The sequence below is a fragment of the Myotis brandtii genome, unplaced genomic scaffold (genome assembly GCF_000412655.1).
Source record: "Myotis brandtii unplaced genomic scaffold, ASM41265v1 scaffold432, whole genome shotgun sequence".
Taxonomy (NCBI): Eukaryota; Metazoa; Chordata; class Mammalia; order Chiroptera; family Vespertilionidae; genus Myotis; species Myotis brandtii.
In genome coordinates, this window is record NW_005366520.1 from 1,028,102 (window position 1) to 1,047,499 (window position 19,398).

The following is a 19,398-nucleotide window of genomic DNA, read 5'->3' on the forward strand; positions in this document are numbered from 1 at the left end:
AGAATAAATAAGAACTCATGAATTCATAACAATATAAATGAATGAATGAGTAAATGAATGAATGAATAATGAATGCAAACTGGGGGTAATGGAAATCTTTTACTGCCAATTGCAACTAATAATAAAATAAATGATAAAATTAATATTTGCTTCACATAAGAAGCATGAACAAATGCTTAAATTAGTGGAAGAAAGTGTGATGAGAAGCAGCACATTTACAGAGTATAAACATAATCTGTCTCTATTTATTAAATATAAAAGAAACATAGTAACTTAATATTGGAGAAACCTGGAAATTACCATCTTAACTAAATGGGATAAATCAACATGCGGTGCCTCCTATTATATTGCATTGAGTTGAACACAACATTATTTCTATGACTTTTCTGCCCTAAACTCATAACCTGAGGAAATAATTATGATAAATATTAAACAAACCCTAATTAAGGGACATTATAAACAATAACTGACCTATATTCCTCAAAAAAATGGAAAGATCAAGAAAAACAAAGAAAGATCAGCAATCTGTTCAATATTTAGGAGATTAAATAGAAAAGTAAATTTAACATGTAATTCCAAAATTGATAGGGAAGTGAGAGAAAGAGGAGAGAGAGAGAGAGAGAGACAGAGAGAGAGAGAGAAAGGGAGGAAAGAAGGAAGAAAGGATGAAATAAAAGAGGGAGGGAAGGAGAGAGGGAGAGAGGAAGGGATTGGGCCTAAACTGGCAGTCGGACATCCCCTGAGGGGTCCCAGATTGTTAGAGGGTGCAGCCTGGGCTCAGGGGACTCCCCCCCCCCCGCATGAATTTCGTGCACCAGGCTTCTAGTCTTTTAATAATGACAACTTGGTAGGATACATACTACTATTAGTCTTGTTTATTAGGAATCTGAAACTCAGAGGTGCTAATTAACTGGTTCACACATGGTAACTTGCTTATACACCCAAGCTGTCCTACTAATTTTGGTGCTCTTTTCACAACACAAATGAGAGTATCTCAAATGCCTCTCAAACTTTATGTTCTTTGGCCAATAATCTGGGCTTGCTTGCTGGTCTGTAGTCCTCTTCTTCAGGTAAGCCCTACCCAGTACTGTTCTATTTTTCTACCTTTAAAGCTACTGCCACACACTCTACATCTAAGAACTTTTCTCTACATATTGGCTGCAGAAAGGATTGTCTTCTAAATTCCCATTGCTGCCACCTAAGAAATACTATACATACACAGACCTCTTTCATTTGCAAAGTTTACTTGTTGGCCCCTATGTGCTAATAAAATTGTAATGCATTGATGTCTTCCTTCATTCAGCAAACATGTATAGAATGGCCATTGTAGGGCAGGCACACAGTTCAGAGAAAATAAAGAATATGAACAAGTTATAAATACAATTAATAGATTACAAAGTGCACACACATTCACATTACAATGGAATCACACAAGCCAGACCAAAATATGCATTAGATAGAATTTACAGAACTTTTATTGCTCCTGAAGCTATCTTACCTAATAATAGACAAACATATAAACTAACCATCCCTCTGCTACACTCACCAGCCAATCAGGAGAGTATGCAAATTAACCCAACAAAGATGGCAGCTAATTTGCATACATAGGGGCGAAGTGGCGGAGCAAAGACTGAAGGCTCCGTCCAGAGCAAAGGCCTGGGTCCCGGGTGCAGGAGGAAAACCGGTGCCGGCAGCCAGGGGAAGGGAAGGCCTATTGCACGAATCTCTCTGCTACACTCACCAGCCAATCAGGAGAGTATGCAAATTAACCCAACAAAGATGGCAGCTAATTTGCATACATAGGGGCGAAGTGGCGGAGCAAAGACTGAAGGCTCCGTCCAGAGCAAAGGCCTGGGTCCCGGGTGCAGGAGGAAAACCGGTGCCGGCAGCCAGCCAGGGGAAAGGCCTATTGCACGAATCTCTTCATGCAACAGGCCTCTAGTCCTATATAATAAAAAGCTAATATGCAAATTGACCCTCAACCAGGAGTTTGACAGGGAGTTCGACCAGGGGGCAAGGCTGGCCGGCCAACCACCCCTGGCCCCTCCCCCCACCTGTTTAGATCGGTTCTGATTGGGGCAGGTTGGCTGGACCTCACCCATGCATGAATTTGTGCACTGGACCTCTAGTATAGAATAATTCTGAAATAGATAGTTTCTGAAGGCTTTTCTTAAATGGAGCCATTGTGGCTCCCTCAATGTCATGTGTTGAAGCAAAGTATGCATTTAAATCATCAGACACATTCCTGCATAATCAGAACAATTAGAAATGAACAATGTGATTTCTTTGAATAGTCTTTTTAGAAGGGAGATTTCTCCTTTATCCCTTCTTCGTGAAAGCAGTTATTCATAAAGCACAGGAATTTTGTCAGGTTTGATATCAGTTTTGTTTTCCAAATTGAAATAGACAAGAAGTACACAATAGCTTACTTCAGGGAATGTTAGATAAGCTATTTTTGGTTTTTGGACATGCAGACCAAAAAGTGTGACCATTAACAGCCTTAGGTTGGGCAGTAGAATAAAAGGGATGATTGGAAGGCTGTGTCTGGGGTTCCTTTATCCCCAGTATCTTGGACCATTCTTGAAATGTAGATAGTGTACATAATTCAGAGCTAAGCAAATTGGGGCCGTTTTCTCTCCATGACTATCTATATTCAGAAGAAATTGGTTAAGATTAATATTTTAGTTCCATTTGGAAGAAGTTGTAAATGTTAAAATTGAATATGACACAGAAGAATCAACCTCAGTTGTTTACATCGGAAATGGTGAAAATGTTGGGAATTTGGGACTGAATGATAGGGAAACACCACAGGTATTTTCTTTCCAGGCATCTTTCTTATATGCCTTCGTGTCCAGCTGTAAGGATCCAGAAGCCTTGGCCAGTAACTCATTTTGATCTTCCCAAAGATGAGCCATTAAAAAGCAAATTATCTCCAAATAAATAAATAAATAAATAAATAAATAAATACTGTACCAAAATATAAAATTTTAAAAATATCACGAAATTATGATATTAAATAGCCTCAATTCAGAGAAAGTTTCTGCCAGAAGATACATATAAAGAAGTAGACACTAGCTTTCAAGAGAACATAACAGCAAGGAAACTGGCTAGCAGTGATAGATAATTAAACGGTATTGTGTGTGTTTTTTTCCTTATGTAGAATCCAAATTTTCAATTTGGGGAACCTTAAAACATTATATTTTAAACAATCTTGACTTAAAGGGAAAACAAAGGGGGAAAGTATCCAATTATATCTTACATGAGGATTTTCCTTTGATGCAGCAATGTCTCCCCATTAGAACAGAATATTTTTCAAAAGCAATTCTGGTGACAGACTAGAAGGTAGTACTGTTTGCTGGAAGGTTGGAGGTTGAGTGACTAGTAGAAGGATTTCATGACTCTAAAAGAGAAGGACCTAGAATAAGTCAGTGACATGAGTGGAAAGCAAGAGACAAAGCTAGAAGATAAGGAAAAATGGATTGGACATAGCTACTAAGAAGACAGAGTTAGCACATCGGATTTCCAGTTGCATTTTCAGTTGGAAGGAATTTAAGTATTAATCACACAGTTTTAAGTCCTTTTATGTTTAAGATGCAAAATCCTTCATGAGTTATTTTCTGATCTACAGTCCCAAGTTCCCAGAAGGATGCCTCATTACCATTTATTTAAAATGTCATGTCTATAAGGATGGCTCTTTAATGCTCAGTATGGTCTCTATGTTAAACTATTTATCAATTTGACTACACTTATCTGTATTCATATGATGGCATTGATGAACATAGAAGATTTTTTTCCTACTTCTTTATGTATAGAATGAACTACATTGAGTGGAATACCTATATATATATTTATATTTACCTATATATATAGCTCATGTGTCCCAAAAAATATATGCACACTTTGAATAATTATTAATTATAACAGGTTAAACCTGAAAAGAAAGGAATATCAATTGAGCTATCAGAAAAAAAGTGTGTATACATTTTTAGGGACCCCCTGTATATTCTGTTTAAAACTTCCAGAAGTTAAGCACCATAAACATAGTTATTCATATTTCCCCTTCCCACCAAAAAGAAAGCACAACTACAGTATAGAATCACTGATGTCTTAAATTTCTGACATTCTAGATGTCACTTCAAATGTAAACAGTCGGTATTGTTCCTACTCTCAGTTTCTTCATTGAATACATTCGGATCATTTTTCAATGGAGAATCACTCTGCTTTCTTTTTGTTTTACATTCAAAGACATTGCCTATAAGTTTGTGTGTAAGAGACTTAAATATAAATTGGATCAACCAATAAACTGCAGGGCTGCTGCCAGATAACTTAGCTCCCCCCCCCGCCCCGTACCCTTTCAAGTCTTCCTATCAGAGAGCTATCTGAGTTCTGTAGACATCAGTAGTCCAAGCCAGTACTTTGATCACAATATTTATGTCTTTATTTTCCCCTTACTCAATTTATTTGATTTTTCCATGCTAATGTTTTTTCTAACACCTGGAAGTAATCCTAGTTTCTAGGTCTAGTAAATATCAAATGGAGGCCAAATCTGCTCTGTAAATTTAATTAGGTCAGTAGAACTAGTAGTTCCATGCAGAACAATAATTGAAGATGTTTTTTAATAGAATGACTTTTTAAGTGAAAAGAATGCTATTAAAGAAATTCTGGTTGAACACATAGTTGAATGATAACTGTAGTGGATACAACGAGCTGGTAAAATAATTCTTGGCATAATAGTAATTATGAATTTTTAAAGTTTGTTTTAATTTCTAATGTAATATTTGTCAAGGTTTTATATTTGAGTCAAGTAAATTAGTTGATTTTTTTCTGAAAAATTCTGCTACTTTCCCCCCACATACACATATATATACCCCCAAAAAGGAGAAGAGCTTGTTGTTTATTTTATAATCATTATTGTTCTATCTTAAAAAAAATAATGTGCTGGTATGTTAGGATATCAATTAATCACACACTCTAGGAGCTTCCAATTGAAGGTCAGGAAAGGCCAGATAATGTGAATGACGATCTGTTAAGAATAATTTCAGTGATACTAAGGAAACAACCTTTTCCAAAGCAACACTTCCAGATCTTTTGCAAAGTTGAGTTTTGCTATGGCTAGACTATAGTTGAGCAGTGCAGTATAAAGTTCCAACTAGAGTGATCTGAAATGATTCTGCTGTTAAGGAAACCAAAGCTAACAATTTTAAAACAGAACTTTAAATGAATAAAGTATTTCATTGGATGACAAGGTATAAAGAATGCTGCCAATGCACATCACTTAGGTAATTAGCAAACTGTCTCTTCTGAGGCAGTGATTTATTTAACTTTTCTTATTTTGTGTTCTTAGCTGAGCTACAGTTTTATTTAATTATAGCATCAGAAATCAAAGAATTCATGCAATCATGTAGCATCAGTTTATCAGGTCTAAAGCGATATAATTTGGTTGGTTTGCTGGCCTTAGTAAAGGCAGCAACTAGTTTTTTCTAATATAAAATTCTTAGTGGCTCTATACATTCTCTCTATTTTAGTTGAAAAGATAGATAGATGATAGATAGATAAACCAGCATACCCATGATATAGAAGCCAAGAATGAGGGCAATTCAATTCAGTACCAATAGGTAAAATTAGAGCTTGACAGAGTAGCTTGCACATTCGAAGTTTAGGACACCATCTTTTACCCATGATTTGCTTTGCTTTCCGTGCAATACTTAAGAGTACAATTTTTGAATTCAGTCCATTTTGTTTAATTTTTTGAAGATGCTACAAGATTTCTTTAAATTATATATAAAGTAGAAGTTACTCTTCAGAGAACTGACATGTTTTTTGTAGAATTCTTATATTTGACCAATCTGCCAGAGTGGTTAAAATTGGTGTGCCTTATAAAAGGGATACTATTCAGTTAATGTAGGGACAAATAATCTTATCACAATGGTTCTCTACATGTTCCATATTGAATGACAATTATTTTATTAATAAGTCAATTTTGTATGAATGTAGATGTATTTGAATGAAACTGGAGTTATTCAGTATTATTTCAAGAGGAATTAAATACATATCCAGGGTTCTGTCCTGAGTGACATAAGCTGTATTCAAAAATCAAATTTCTCTCTGAATATACCATATTTGTGAAAATAGAATTATAGTTTATTACTACCTAGAGTGTGCTTTCCTTTCATTCATTTTCTCTCTAACACACACACACACTCACTCACGCCTCCTTTATCCTTCAAAAGCCTTACTATCTAATGCACAATAATCTTTTCATAATGTTGTTTTCAGGGTTTGTTCTATCAGTCGTGTCATAAGTTCCTTCAGGAGCTTAAGCTAACAGGTTTTACACCAAAATTCACTTAATAGAGTTAAAAGAGTTCCCTGTCATGTTTTTGTATTGTATTTTAATATGCTCATTTATATGACCATTGAGTATTTGAAAGTGCTTTTATATAAAAAGATCCCATGAAAATTTCCTTACATTGTTATGCAGATTCAATAAAAAGTAATGAGTGTGACCAGAAAGCTATCTTTAATTGGAACCTATTTTTTTAAAAGTCAATCTCCATCTCAAGGATGATTTAATATTTCAGCATTATACACACACACAAATACATACATACATGCACATGTATATGTGCACAATAGAGTAGAGATTATAGTGGGGGTTTTTTCCTTAGAATTTTAATTCTTGTAAGGAAAGAAGAACTAATCATCTGCATTTCTTCATATTTGTCAAAATCTGTTGCTTGCTATGATGATCCTAAAGAACTTCTTGTCCATAGATTCATTGTGGGTATAGATGGATTTTACTCATTTGATAGGTATTGTTATAACAGCCTAGTTTTCACAAATGTAATTGTGAAGTACATTTTTACAATTTGGATTAAATAATTTTTACCATTAAATTGACCCATTATGTTGAGTTTCTATGATGGCTCTGCAATAAAGGAATAAATTCAATTTTTAAAAATTAATTCTATAAATTTGTTGAGTTTGGAAATTAATTAATTGAATATAATTAACCAATTTACATGTAATATATCTCAAAATATGTTCTACATAATATACAAATAGTCTATAAAATGGAATATTTTATGAAATACTTTTTATATTTTCTACCAAATTTATTCCAAATGCAGAAGTATATTAGAGTAGATGTTCATTTTAAAAGTTATAACAAATATAGTATAAAAACTATTGTCAGGAAAATGAATGAATATGCTTATAGTGTTATAAAAGTAATATTTTTTATTCTTTTCTCTATAACTTTAATATATGGTAAGTCCTCACTTAATGTCATCAATAGGTTCTGTGACTTTAAGGGAAATGACCTATAACAAAGCCAATTTTACCACAGGCTAATTGATATAAACAAGAGTTAAGTTCCTATTATGGCATGTCACTATTATAGTGACATAGCATGAAAAAATATTATTCTAGAACCTACTACTACATAAGGATGTCATTCAGCTGTTACTGCCACCATATTTCCTCTATCTCCTTTTGTTTATTTTAAAAAATTTTATTTATTTATTTAATTTTTTATTGAATTTATTGGGATGACATCCTATATGATAAAATGCTAATATGCAAATTGACCAAACGGCAGAACAACCAGTCACTATGATGCACACTGACCACCAGGGGGTGGACGCTCGATGCAGAAGCTGACCCCTGGTGTTCAGTGCGCTCCCACAGGGCGAGTGCCACTCAGCCAGAAGCCCTGAGCTGGGCTCATGGCTGGTTAGCGCAGCGGCAGTGGTGGGAGCCTCACCCGCATCCAGGGCAGCGCTAAGGGTGTCTGACTGCCGGCGGGGCATGGGCCTAAGCCATCAGTCAGACATCCCCCGAGGGATCCCGGACTACAAGAGGGCACAGGCCAAGCTGAGGGACTTCCTCCCCCCGCATCCGTCGAGTGCACAAATTTCGTGCACCAGGCCTCTAGTTGGTTAATAAAATTATATAGATTTCAGGTGTATAATTCTATAGTACATCATCTGCACATTGTATTGTGTGTTCCATCACTCTGGATCAATTCTTCTTCCATCACCATTTATCCCCCATTTACCTTCTTCTGTCTCCCCCTACCTCCTTTTCCCTCTGGTAATAACCATACAGTTGTCTGTGTCTATGAATATATTGTGTGTGTTTTTAATCCCTTCACCTTTCTCACCCAACCTCCCCCCACTTCCCCCTCCTCTGATAGCTGTCAGTCTGTTCTCTATCTATAAGTCTATTTCTATTTTGTTTATTAGTTTATTTTGTTCATTAAATTCTACATATGAGTGGTACTTGTGTTTCTCAGATTGGCTTATTTCAGTTAGCATAATGCTCTCCAGCTCCATCCATGCTGTCCCAAAAGGATAAGATTTCCTTCTTTTTTTACAGCCGAGATGTATCATTGGCAAATATGTTCTCCCATTCAGTGGGTTGTTTTTTCATTTGGTTGATATTTTTCTTTGCTGTGCAAAAACTTTTTAGTTAAATGTTAGACTTGAAACCATAAAAATCTTAGAGGAAAACGCAGGCAGTAAAATCTTGGACATTTCTTATAGCAATATTTTTTCTGATATTGGGCAAAGGAAACAAAAGAAAGACAAAACAAATGGGACCCATCTCCTTTTTTTCAATTGCCTTTTCCACCCTGTCAATTCAGACCCCTACAACCTCTCCCCTATGCCATTCTTTTCATTGTGCAATATATTAGTACACGTCTCCTCATTATCAGATTCACTAGAAAGCAGAGCTTTAAACATTCCAGAAATATGAATCAGAACTTTTCAAAAATCTTCAATTATTCTACACTTTTTTTTACTTTATTTTTATTGTTGACACTATTATAGATGCCCCCATTTTTTCCTCCTTTTCCCACCTCCACTCAGCCTTTGCCCCCCTTCCCTCTGGCCATCACCACTGTTGTCTGTGTCTATAGGTTATGCACATATGTTCTTTAACTAATCCCTTCTCCTTCTTTCTACACTGTTTTTTAATTGTGCAAATATCCTCAGTTTAGCATTTAAGGTATTCCAAAAGGTGGTCTCAAATTACCTCTAACAGTGATTATTTCTTAACCATGGGCCATTATTGATGAAAATGTACATACACATATATGCAAAGAGTTGCATATGATTTTATGCACAAGTTTTAGAAAAATACACGTTCTCCACCCTCACATCCTGCACTCTGCTGCACATACTTTAAATTCCAACCATGTTAGACCATGAGCAACCTGAGGACTTGACACAGTGTTTTATGCGAAAGCACATTCTCATGTGCCCCATGATACTGTCCCAAATATCCCCACCAAGTAACTTGGCCTCTAGAATCTCTCCCTGAGGTCTCTCAGAATGTTTTCATTCCCTTTATCTGCCCCTTGTTGCCTATTACCTGGATAACTTGGGGAAGATAAATGTCAATTTTCAAATTTTAGTCTCTACTATTCTTTCTAAAGTAATTTTTTTTTTATTCTGGTGGGAATTTTTTTTTTTACTAAAAAACATGTACTCATCTTGATGAACACAGGCTTCAGTTATATTTAAATTTAATTCTGATTTGATTTATGTCAAATCAAAAAGGTGTTTCTAAGGTGTCTTTTTATTTGTATTTTCCAGGTTTCTTGAGCACAGGAGATCAGGCTGCAAAAGGAAACTATGGACTCCTTGATCTCATACAGGCTTTAAGATGGACTAGTGAAAACATTGGATTCTTTGGTGGTGACCCCTTAAGAATCACTGTTTTTGGATCTGGCGCTGGGGGTTCGTGTGTCAATCTGCTGACTTTATCCCATTATTCTGAAGGTAACCGTTGGAGCAATTCAACCAAAGGTATTATGCAGGTTGCAAATTTTGACAATTTTGGTGTCTGCATGCCACCACCATCAGTAGTATGTGATGCTCTGTATATATTTCTCTGTTCAAACTGAGTGTCAGGTTGAACTCAATAACTGTTTAGAATTTTGTTTCTTCAGCTTTTATGCATGCTCAGATTGTTGTCAAACCTTCTGTCTCCTGTGGGGCTTGGTAAGGAAGCCCTTTCAAGCACACTTCAGAATAGTTCACATCACAGTTACTTTTCCTTTCTCCAAAGGATGATTTTTAGGGAATTTCAAGGATGTTCACAGTTCTATTATCTCTGTTTATTTAGTAATCAAAATAAAAGACAAGGTGTGTTTTTATTTAAGGATTGTGTATAATCTACTTTTGAGACAATAGACATTTAAAACCCTTTGCTAGTAAGAAAGAAGGAGTTATAAGCTAGTTTGTCTAGAAATTAGATTTTCACTTGTTGCCTGAGGGGAGAATAGATGTTTGATTATTTTGCATGCATGATCCAAAATTGTCAAAGCATCAAGGTCACTAGTAGAGCTTTCAATTTAAAAAAAAAAATAGGTCTGAATTTGTACTTTTTTTCTATTTTCAACTCCAAAAGTGTTTTTCCCTCCAAGAGCTTGGCAAAGCAGCATGGAGCACTGAGGCTGCTTAAACCCACGAAACATTTTTCTCGTCTCCATTTTCTGGCCTTGATACCCTTTTTAAGTGCCTGCCCAAAGCTCCTTATGTTGTTGTGTGTTTTTTTATTGACTCCCATCTCACCGTGAGTTTAGTCATTCGTTCAACTTACATCATTAACTTGTATCCTCAAGAACAGAAAGTGTTTTATTGGAGAAGTTTGCAAAAACAAATAGTTTCTTTCCATTTCACACACATAAGAGATGGAAAGATAGAAAATAGACATCAACATAGGCCATCTTATATTTTGTACTTCTCGTCATTTTATATATATATAAAATATACATTGTCAAGTGTTCATAAATCATCTTAATTTGTAAGTCTGAGTTTTATGATGTAAGCACCAAATATAGGATATTTGTTTTTGGTATCAAAGATACATTTATGTGGAATTTTGAAAAATCAGCAAGTAATTAAATGAGTATATGTATTTGTAGAATCATATATTACTTATTATTTTTATTATTATTTTATCATATATTATTATGGACCTAACTTATAGACATCATTTCTGTAACATCTCATATGTAGGAGTAGAGTTCTGACTCGAGATGAAAAAATGGCACATATGAGAACATTGCCAATTGTATAGAGATTTGGTTGGTAATGAAATGGCTTATTATGAAATAACAGAGTTTTTTTTTTTTTTTAAAAAAAGAACAGATTATATAGTTCTAGCTAGGGACTATAGTAAGCCAATATCTTATCTAGGTTGACATTGGTTAATTCTGTTTAGATCTTAGGGTCATTTGATAGCAAATGTTCTTTCCTCCCAGGTTTTCTAAAACTTTTTTTAAATGTAAAGCAAACATGGGCACCCAAACCAGTTCCAGCCAGTATAAAACTAGCATTCCATATAAAAAGATGAATCAGTTAGCTCATTGGCTAGCATTGCTAATTATCAATGGATGATGTGGTAAACAGTGGCAAATGGCAAACAGTCAACAATACAGCAGTCCATCAGCCTCAATACAGTCAACAATACAGCATTCCATCAGCCTCTTCAAGGAAATCTGTTCATACCTGGCCACACAAGTGGACTTATGTTTGATCTAGTCCTAAGCCTATCTCCACAAAGCTGCCTGATTGGGAGATGTCTGGAAATCATCGGGCTAATTCTGTCTCCAGTACAGACAGACTTTAAAGTCTGTAAACTCCCCAGAGCTGTAGCAATGCTTAGGCCTATATCAACCAGAAGTCAACCACAGCTTGTGTACACACAACAAGCACTCTCACTAATGATAAACTATATCGTTTTCCCAATACCATCCAGGTGGCATCGTTCAATTTATATTTAATGATAGGTATTTTCTGCAAAATCATTTTTGGTATATATAGTTAATGTCATTAAGCCCCTTAAAGGGGAAAAATATTATAGAAATCACAAGGTTTATATTAGTTGTCAAGTTTTTAATTAGTCAAATATTTCTCTGAGCTAATGTTGACACATAGCCTATATAATTTTTTGAAATTATCTGTATTTATATCATTTACTCTGGCATACTTTGCTCTAGCAAACTAAAAATATATTCTTAAAGATGTCAGAAACCAAAACAAATTTAAATTAGTATTGTTTTTAGAATTACCTAGGAACATATTATAGACTGCATTTTGAATATGTATATGCATTTGGAGAAAAATCTAAAATTCTGTTTCTAATTCAGAAACTGTTTTAGCACCTTTGTGAAAACTGTTCTTATCTCTTTAACACATATGAATAACTGAGCATGTGTTTAAATAACCAGTCGACAAAGCTGCATTTGGAAAATGGAAACAAATGTACTTTTTAAAAAGAAAATAGATAAATTTAACACAAGGATTTTATTTGAAAATGTCTTAATGGGTAGATAAAGTGCATCTGCAAATTTGAATGGCATGCAGTTCTAATCAAACTGTATATGGGACTGTGATTTGTAATTTTTAAATGCAATTAAGTGAAAAGCAGCGGGCCATGTACTTTGCATTTTTTATGATAAAACATAGCAGTGCACATTCAAAACTGAAAGAAGTTAAATCACACCCCACAAAATCCTCTGCTGATGTTTTTTTCTTTAACCTAGTGAAAATGTTATGTTTGAAAGATGAATATTCAGCATACTATGTCTGACACAAAAAGCTGGGAAGAGTATGTCTACAGTGATATTCTGTTTTGTGTGCCTCAGGGCTATCCCCAGGGTATTAGCAAATCCCCAGCCCCAAGGTGAGCTCTGAACAATTCTTTTTCAAATAAAATCTGATTAAAACAAGCATTGGAGCCATTTTGAAGGAAGACATATGCAGCCAAACTGGAGGAAATATCCTCAAAAGACAACAGAGAGTCTGATGAAGAGATAGTAGGGAGAGAGTTGGTTCCATCTGGTTGGCTTTGATAATAACATAGGTGTTTCCATGATGAGCACAGACAAATGTGGGCCTTTTTACCACTAGTAGTTACATGTTCTCCTCCTCTCCTCTTTGAGACAGACACAATTTAAACTTCTTGATCCCTAAAGTGATTGCAACTCAAAGCAGAAGACGTAGTCCTCCTCTCTAATTCATTATACCCTGGGGATGCCCTTATGTGCCTTCTCTTAAGCAAAAATGTCTTTATCTTTCGTTCTTGAGTTGTATCTGGGTTTTTAGATACACGTCTGAAATATCTAATGTTATTGTTTTACCACAGCATTATTCAAAGGTCATCTAAAATTCTTTGTTGTTTTTCCCATAGGACTTTTTCAACGAGCCATAGCTCAAAGTGGAACAGCCCTTTCCAGCTGGGCTGTTAGTTTCCAACCTGCAAAATATGCTAGAATGTTGGCCACAAAAGTTGGCTGCAATGTTTCAGATACAGTAGAATTGGTGGAATGCCTACAGAAGAAGCCTTACAAAGAACTTGTTGACCAAGATATTCAACCAGCACGATACCACATAGCCTTTGGACCTGTGATTGATGGTGATGTAATACCAGATGACCCTCAGATATTGATGGAGCAAGGAGAATTTCTCAACTATGATATAATGTTAGGAGTTAACCAAGGAGAGGGATTAAAATTTGTTGAAAATATAGTAGATAGTGATGATGGTATATCAGCTAGTGATTTTGACTTTGCTGTTTCCAATTTTGTTGATAATTTATATGGATATCCGGAAGGCAAAGATGTTTTGAGAGAAACCATTAAATTCATGTATACTGACTGGGCTGACCGTCATAACCCCGAAACCAGAAGGAAGACATTATTGGCCTTGTTTACGGACCATCAGTGGGTGGCACCAGCTGTTGCTACAGCAGATCTTCACTCAAACTTTGGTTCACCTACATATTTCTATGCCTTTTACCATCATTGCCAAACAGATCAGGTTCCTGCATGGGCTGATGCAGCTCATGGAGATGAGGTTCCCTATGTACTAGGAATCCCCATGATTGGACCTACAGAGTTATTTCCTTGCAATTTCTCCAAAAATGACGTGATGCTGAGTGCAGTTGTAATGACATACTGGACAAATTTTGCTAAAACTGGGTACGTACCTAAGGAATAAACTTTTCTATAATGTAATAAAAATATCCCTTTAAGCATTTAAAAATAATATACATTTTGTGCCCGAATGATTTAATAGATTAATAACAGCAGGATATTCTTTCTTTTTTTTTCTTCAAAATTCTATACTGTGGTGCTTCAAAAATTAGTGCTTTCTTAGTTCTTACCTTTTAGAAGTTTATTAAATAAGCTTACATATATATTGCACTACTCAATAGTTAAATTTATTTTGATGTTTTACTTGAGGAAGACATTATTATTACTCAATAGTGACAAATATTATTTTATAGTGCTCTCCAATTTGCAATACTATATGATTCTGATTCTGCCAACTACATTGTTAGGTGGGCATGACAAGTAAGATTAAACCCATTTTACAGAGAAGGGCGATGAGGCTATCAGAGCCTCTTCTAGATATTAATTATGTCTACTATGTAGCAGTACTAGGACTCAAATCCTCACCTGCCAATTCCAAATGTTATCTTTTCCACTACCCCATGCTGTCTCTGTTAGTTTGCCTATGAGACAATGAATAGGTACATACATTTAGAAATCTTTGGGTAGATAGTAGCCCATTTATAAAAGAATGTGAGGCTTACTCAAATTACATTATCATCCATCAAGCAATCTTCCTGCAATGGGATTTATACTTCTAAACACTCAAAAGACTGGCTGAATTACCTCTTCAATTTGATGTCAACCTAGTGCTATTTCTAGTAAGAAAATGAATAAAATAATTTTGTTCTCATAATTGCTTTTTTCTTTCTTAGTGATCCAAATCAACCAGTTCCTCAAGACACAAAATTCATCCATACCAAACCCAACCGCTTTGAAGAAGTAGCATGGACCAGATATTCCCAGAAAGATCAACTTTATCTCCATATTGGATTAAAACCAAGAGTTAAAGAACATTATAGAGCCAATAAGGTGAACCTCTGGTTGGAGCTGGTACCTCATCTGCATAATCTCAATGACATTTCTCAGTATACCTCTACAACAACTAAAGTGCCATCAACGGACATCACTTTCAGACCTACGAGAAAAAATTCTGTACCTGTCACGTCAGCCTTTCCCACTGCCAAGCAGGATGATCCCAAACAACAACCAAGTCCATTTTCAGTGGATCAGAGGGACTACTCAACAGAGCTGAGCGTGACGATAGCAGTTGGCGCATCACTGCTGTTTCTGAACATCTTGGCATTTGCAGCCCTGTACTACAAAAAGGATAAGAGGAGACATGATGTTCATAGGAGATGCAGCCCTCAGCGTACTACCACCAACGATCTGACCCATGCACAAGAAGAGGAGATCATGTCCCTCCAAATGAAGCACACTGATTTGGATCATGAATGTGAGTCCATCCATCCACATGAGGTGGTTCTTCGGACCGCCTGCCCCCCAGATTACACATTAGCTATGAGGAGGTCACCTGATGATGTGCCCTTAATGACACCCAACACGATTACAATGATTCCCAACACTATACCAGGGATTCAACCCTTACACACATTCAATACATTTACCGGAGGACAGAACAATACGCTGCCCCATCCCCATCCGCACCCCCATTCACATTCAACAACCAGGGTATAGCCAGATAACAGAAACAAACTCTATTTTTTTGATGGATTGCAGTAAAAGATTACTGAAGATTCCTTGGCTTTCAACCTACAAAACTCTTACTATTTAAATAAGGAGGAATATTATGTGAATATACATATCAAGGACTTTGGGGGTTTTGAAAAAAATGAATTGTATATATATATATATATACACAAATCAACTCTAAAAATGAATTTCAATTGCTTGAAGCAATTGTTCTGAATGATACTTTTTCATTCACATTCAAGAATTAATTTTTTGAAGATTTATGTTACATAATGGAATTAGGCATGTGGAACACCAAACAGGAAAGAACTATGTCTGAAATAGAAAACAAATAAAAATAAAAAAACAACCATGAATATGCACAAGGGACACACCAATGGAATGTCAGATAATTTTCACCAGTTTTTATTTGGAGCCGTTTTATTGTGTAGACCATATTCACATATTTGGATAAGTACACAAAACACCAATGCTGTTAATGGCCTTCGCGGAGGCTCATGCTGAAATTTGCCAGTAAAACAGAGAAGTTTAAAGACTGGCAGGTACATTATCACATAAGTGCTGTCAGTATAAAGTTGTGGGGATACAGGAAACTGGATATTTTTAGCACGATGTGCATGATAATCTATATGCTTGGTGGCTGTGCTGCTGATTAAGCCGTAATTAAAATTCTTCTCATCCCATTGGAGTCTTTAATAGGAGCTTCCTCCATCAATTGGCAGAACCGAAAGAAGATTTTAAGGGGCAAAAGTAATTACAATTAAATAATTCACAGTAGTTTTGATAATAGAAGGAATTAGTTCTTAAAGGTATTTGAAGAAACTATAGGTATAGTGATGAATACTCGCTGATATGAATCCCAGAACAAACAACTTCCTGTGTTCTTAATGTTCTTTTCATTCCCATCTAAATTATTTATAAAAATGTAATCCTAATTGGACATGTGTGATAGAATCCATAATTTGCTGTGGTTTTTGTTACTCTGTATTTGGTTTCCTCTGGTAAGGTGAAGTGTGTCCAAAGAGTTACTTGCAACAGTCTTTTATGAAATGAGGATGCCCCAAATTACCACTCCGGTTATAGCTCTCAGTTAATTGATTTCCTCATGTTGCATGACAAAATGTTTACTACTAATAATTCAATATAAAATTATGTCCCTCCTCACACCACTTATCTTTCTCACTGAGGTCCTGTCACTGGAATTTACTCGTGCAATCTCAGTAGAGTACAACGTAGATGCAGAACCTAAGAGAGACAACATCTGGGGGATTTTAGTCTTACACGTACGTGTGCTTTTCAATGAATATTCTAAGACCACAGGGAACTCTTCATCCCCTGTTGTTTACCGGTAACAGTATATCACAGACCTATCCAAATGTTTGTATATGTAATCAGATGTACATTTATATTAAAACATGAGATGGACTTAAAGAGCACATCCTGATAAATACTTTCTCTCTTACCTGTACTATATTTCTATTAGACTAAAGTTATGTGATTTTTTTTTACATTTTTTCAGATGACTAGCAATTTTGATAGTTTGTAAGATAATGCAAAGAACTTTCTCTGACAAACTAACTGCAGTAACAGAAACCTTTCTTTTCAGTTACTCTTTTTCAAGAATGAAAGCTTATTATACAAAAAACAATTGTATACTACTTGATGGAAAAAAAACTTTGTACATCTTGGCCATGTCATTGGTCATTGCGTGAAATAAAGATAAACTGGATAATGACTATTAGTCCAATGATAAGAGACATGATCTTTGCTCATTAAAGAGCTAAAATGTTTATTGCTGTTTTGTCTTTTTTTAAAAAAAAATAGAAAAGAAACATGACTGTCTCAGAGTCATTTTTCTAGACCAATCGAATTTTTGAAGACATTTAGGTAACTTCTTCAGAAAACACGCCATGGATTTCCAGGCAAGTCTCATCTAAGATGAAACTGATGAAACTTTAACATTATGAATTTATAAGCCCAGGAACATATCAGCTTTGTATTTTTAAATACCTCTTATGGGAAATAAAATGTGCCAATTGTTTTCAATTAATATCCCAGGTTCCAATTCTGATCATTGAGGAAAAGGTCTCTTGGAAATAAATGGGTGACATTCCATGGAATAAGAATAGCTAGATTCATTTTTAAGGGTGATTGAACTATCATAACGTAATGGATAGAAAGTTATCCTTCTAAGAGAATTTAAAAGTGCTGAGCAAGATATTAAGCGGACACTAATAGATAAAATCTGCTATTTCAAGGAATTTCTTTGCTTATAACTCCTTCTAATTGTTAACTGTCAGTAGATTTTAAATATTGATCCATAACTTGAAATAAAAATCTATGTTAGAAACAAAAATTCTTCAAAATCCAGAATGATCTACATGCAGTTTTTTGCCTCGGGTGGTTATACTTTTAGATTGTGAATTGCCAATGTAAACCAGTAAAAACAATTATTTAGCATTTCCAATATTGTTTAATCAGAAAACCATCTTCTACTATATTGATTAAACAAAAGATAAAAACAGAAATAGAAATGATGGCAAAATAAGGTATGAATGGAATCTTTCAGATGCATTATTTCACCTGGCAAAACAAAACATTCTATTTTAATGATGGCCGTATTTATATCCATCTGCCTATCTGTTGCTCTAAATTTATCTGTCAATCAATCTACCTATCTGTACTGACATCTATTTTGTATTAATTTGGGAAAATGGTTAAGGAAACAAAGCATAGCCCTATTCCTTTTTCTAAATTAATGTAGTAACAACTTTGTGGAAGATAAAGCAGTTCCAGGTTGTATAACTGTTCCCAAGTCGTGATAAAGTCATTGTGAAGGAGTGTTAGCTCCTAGTTTTATAGTTACAGCAGCTAGTTTTCCGAGTGCAAAATAATGTCCCAGAATAAACAGAACATTAAGCACTGTTTTTAAAGCTGAAACATAATTTTTAAATGCAAGAAGTATTTTGGATATTGTTATTAATTTTTAACCAATATGTATAAAATGTGTTCATTTGGATGATAGTTTTCTTTAGGAAAAAATGTAAGTCACAAAATTAAAAGAACATATTTGGCATTACTTATTAATTTAGATTTCCCTGCTTCAGATTAAATTGCAAAGTCAAGGCTGCTAATATTTATACAAACATTATCAACAGATTAATGCTGTTTCAGAGTATGAGAGTGGAAATAAAAGGGACACATTTCATAGTTTAAATTTCTATTTAATATATTGACTAAACAAGATCTAGTTGAGTACTACAAATGTATCAGGAGGTTCATCATTAACTTCATGGAAATTATAAAGTCATTTGCTAAAGCATTAAATGTATCTAATTTTAATTTGGAGAGATCATGCTAGCAGCTCAACACAAAAATATCTGAGTAATGTATGGAGTATTTCATTCATGTCAAATTTAAACGTTGGTTATAATGATGCTATAAATTAGATTTTTTTGATCTGTACAGCATGAAAACAGCAACAATTAAAAAAATATGTAATATTAAACAGGAAACCAGAATGGTACTGATTTTCTTTTTTTAAAAAATGCCAAAACTCATTCGCTGTATCTGTAACAAATCCTTCCTTCTCAGTTATTTCACCTGTTGACATTCTTTTAATGACACACATATTAATATATTGAAAGGATACAAAGAATGTGGTTAAATGTGTTCCAGCTTTAAAGACACTCCTATATAGAAATCACTGGGATTCTTTTGTTTGGCAAGTTTCACAGAAATATTTCACAGGACAAAATGATGAATGGGATTTTCAG

At 34.9% G+C, this 19,398-nt stretch overlaps 1 protein-coding gene across 6 annotated transcripts in view; it reads left to right on the forward strand.

Moving 5' to 3' along the window:
* NLGN1 (neuroligin 1) overlaps positions 1 to 17,412 on the forward strand; it is an 858,351-nt gene extending 840,939 nt beyond the window's left edge. For 4 of the 6 annotated variants that reach the window (XM_014546147.1, XM_005874301.2, XM_005874303.2 and 1 more), the window contains 3 exons: positions 9,603 to 9,815; positions 13,207 to 13,996; positions 14,785 to 17,412. In XM_014546147.1, coding sequence (XP_014401633.1) covers positions 9,603 to 9,815; positions 13,207 to 13,996; positions 14,785 to 15,607 — 1,826 coding nt within the window. In that variant the 3' untranslated portion in view covers positions 15,608 to 17,412. The remainder of the gene's footprint in view (positions 1 to 9,602; positions 9,816 to 13,206; positions 13,997 to 14,784) is intronic. The other 2 variants (XM_014546148.1, XM_014546149.1) reach the window with 1 other exon arrangement.
* The last annotated feature ends 1,986 nt before the right edge of the window (positions 17,413 to 19,398 follow it).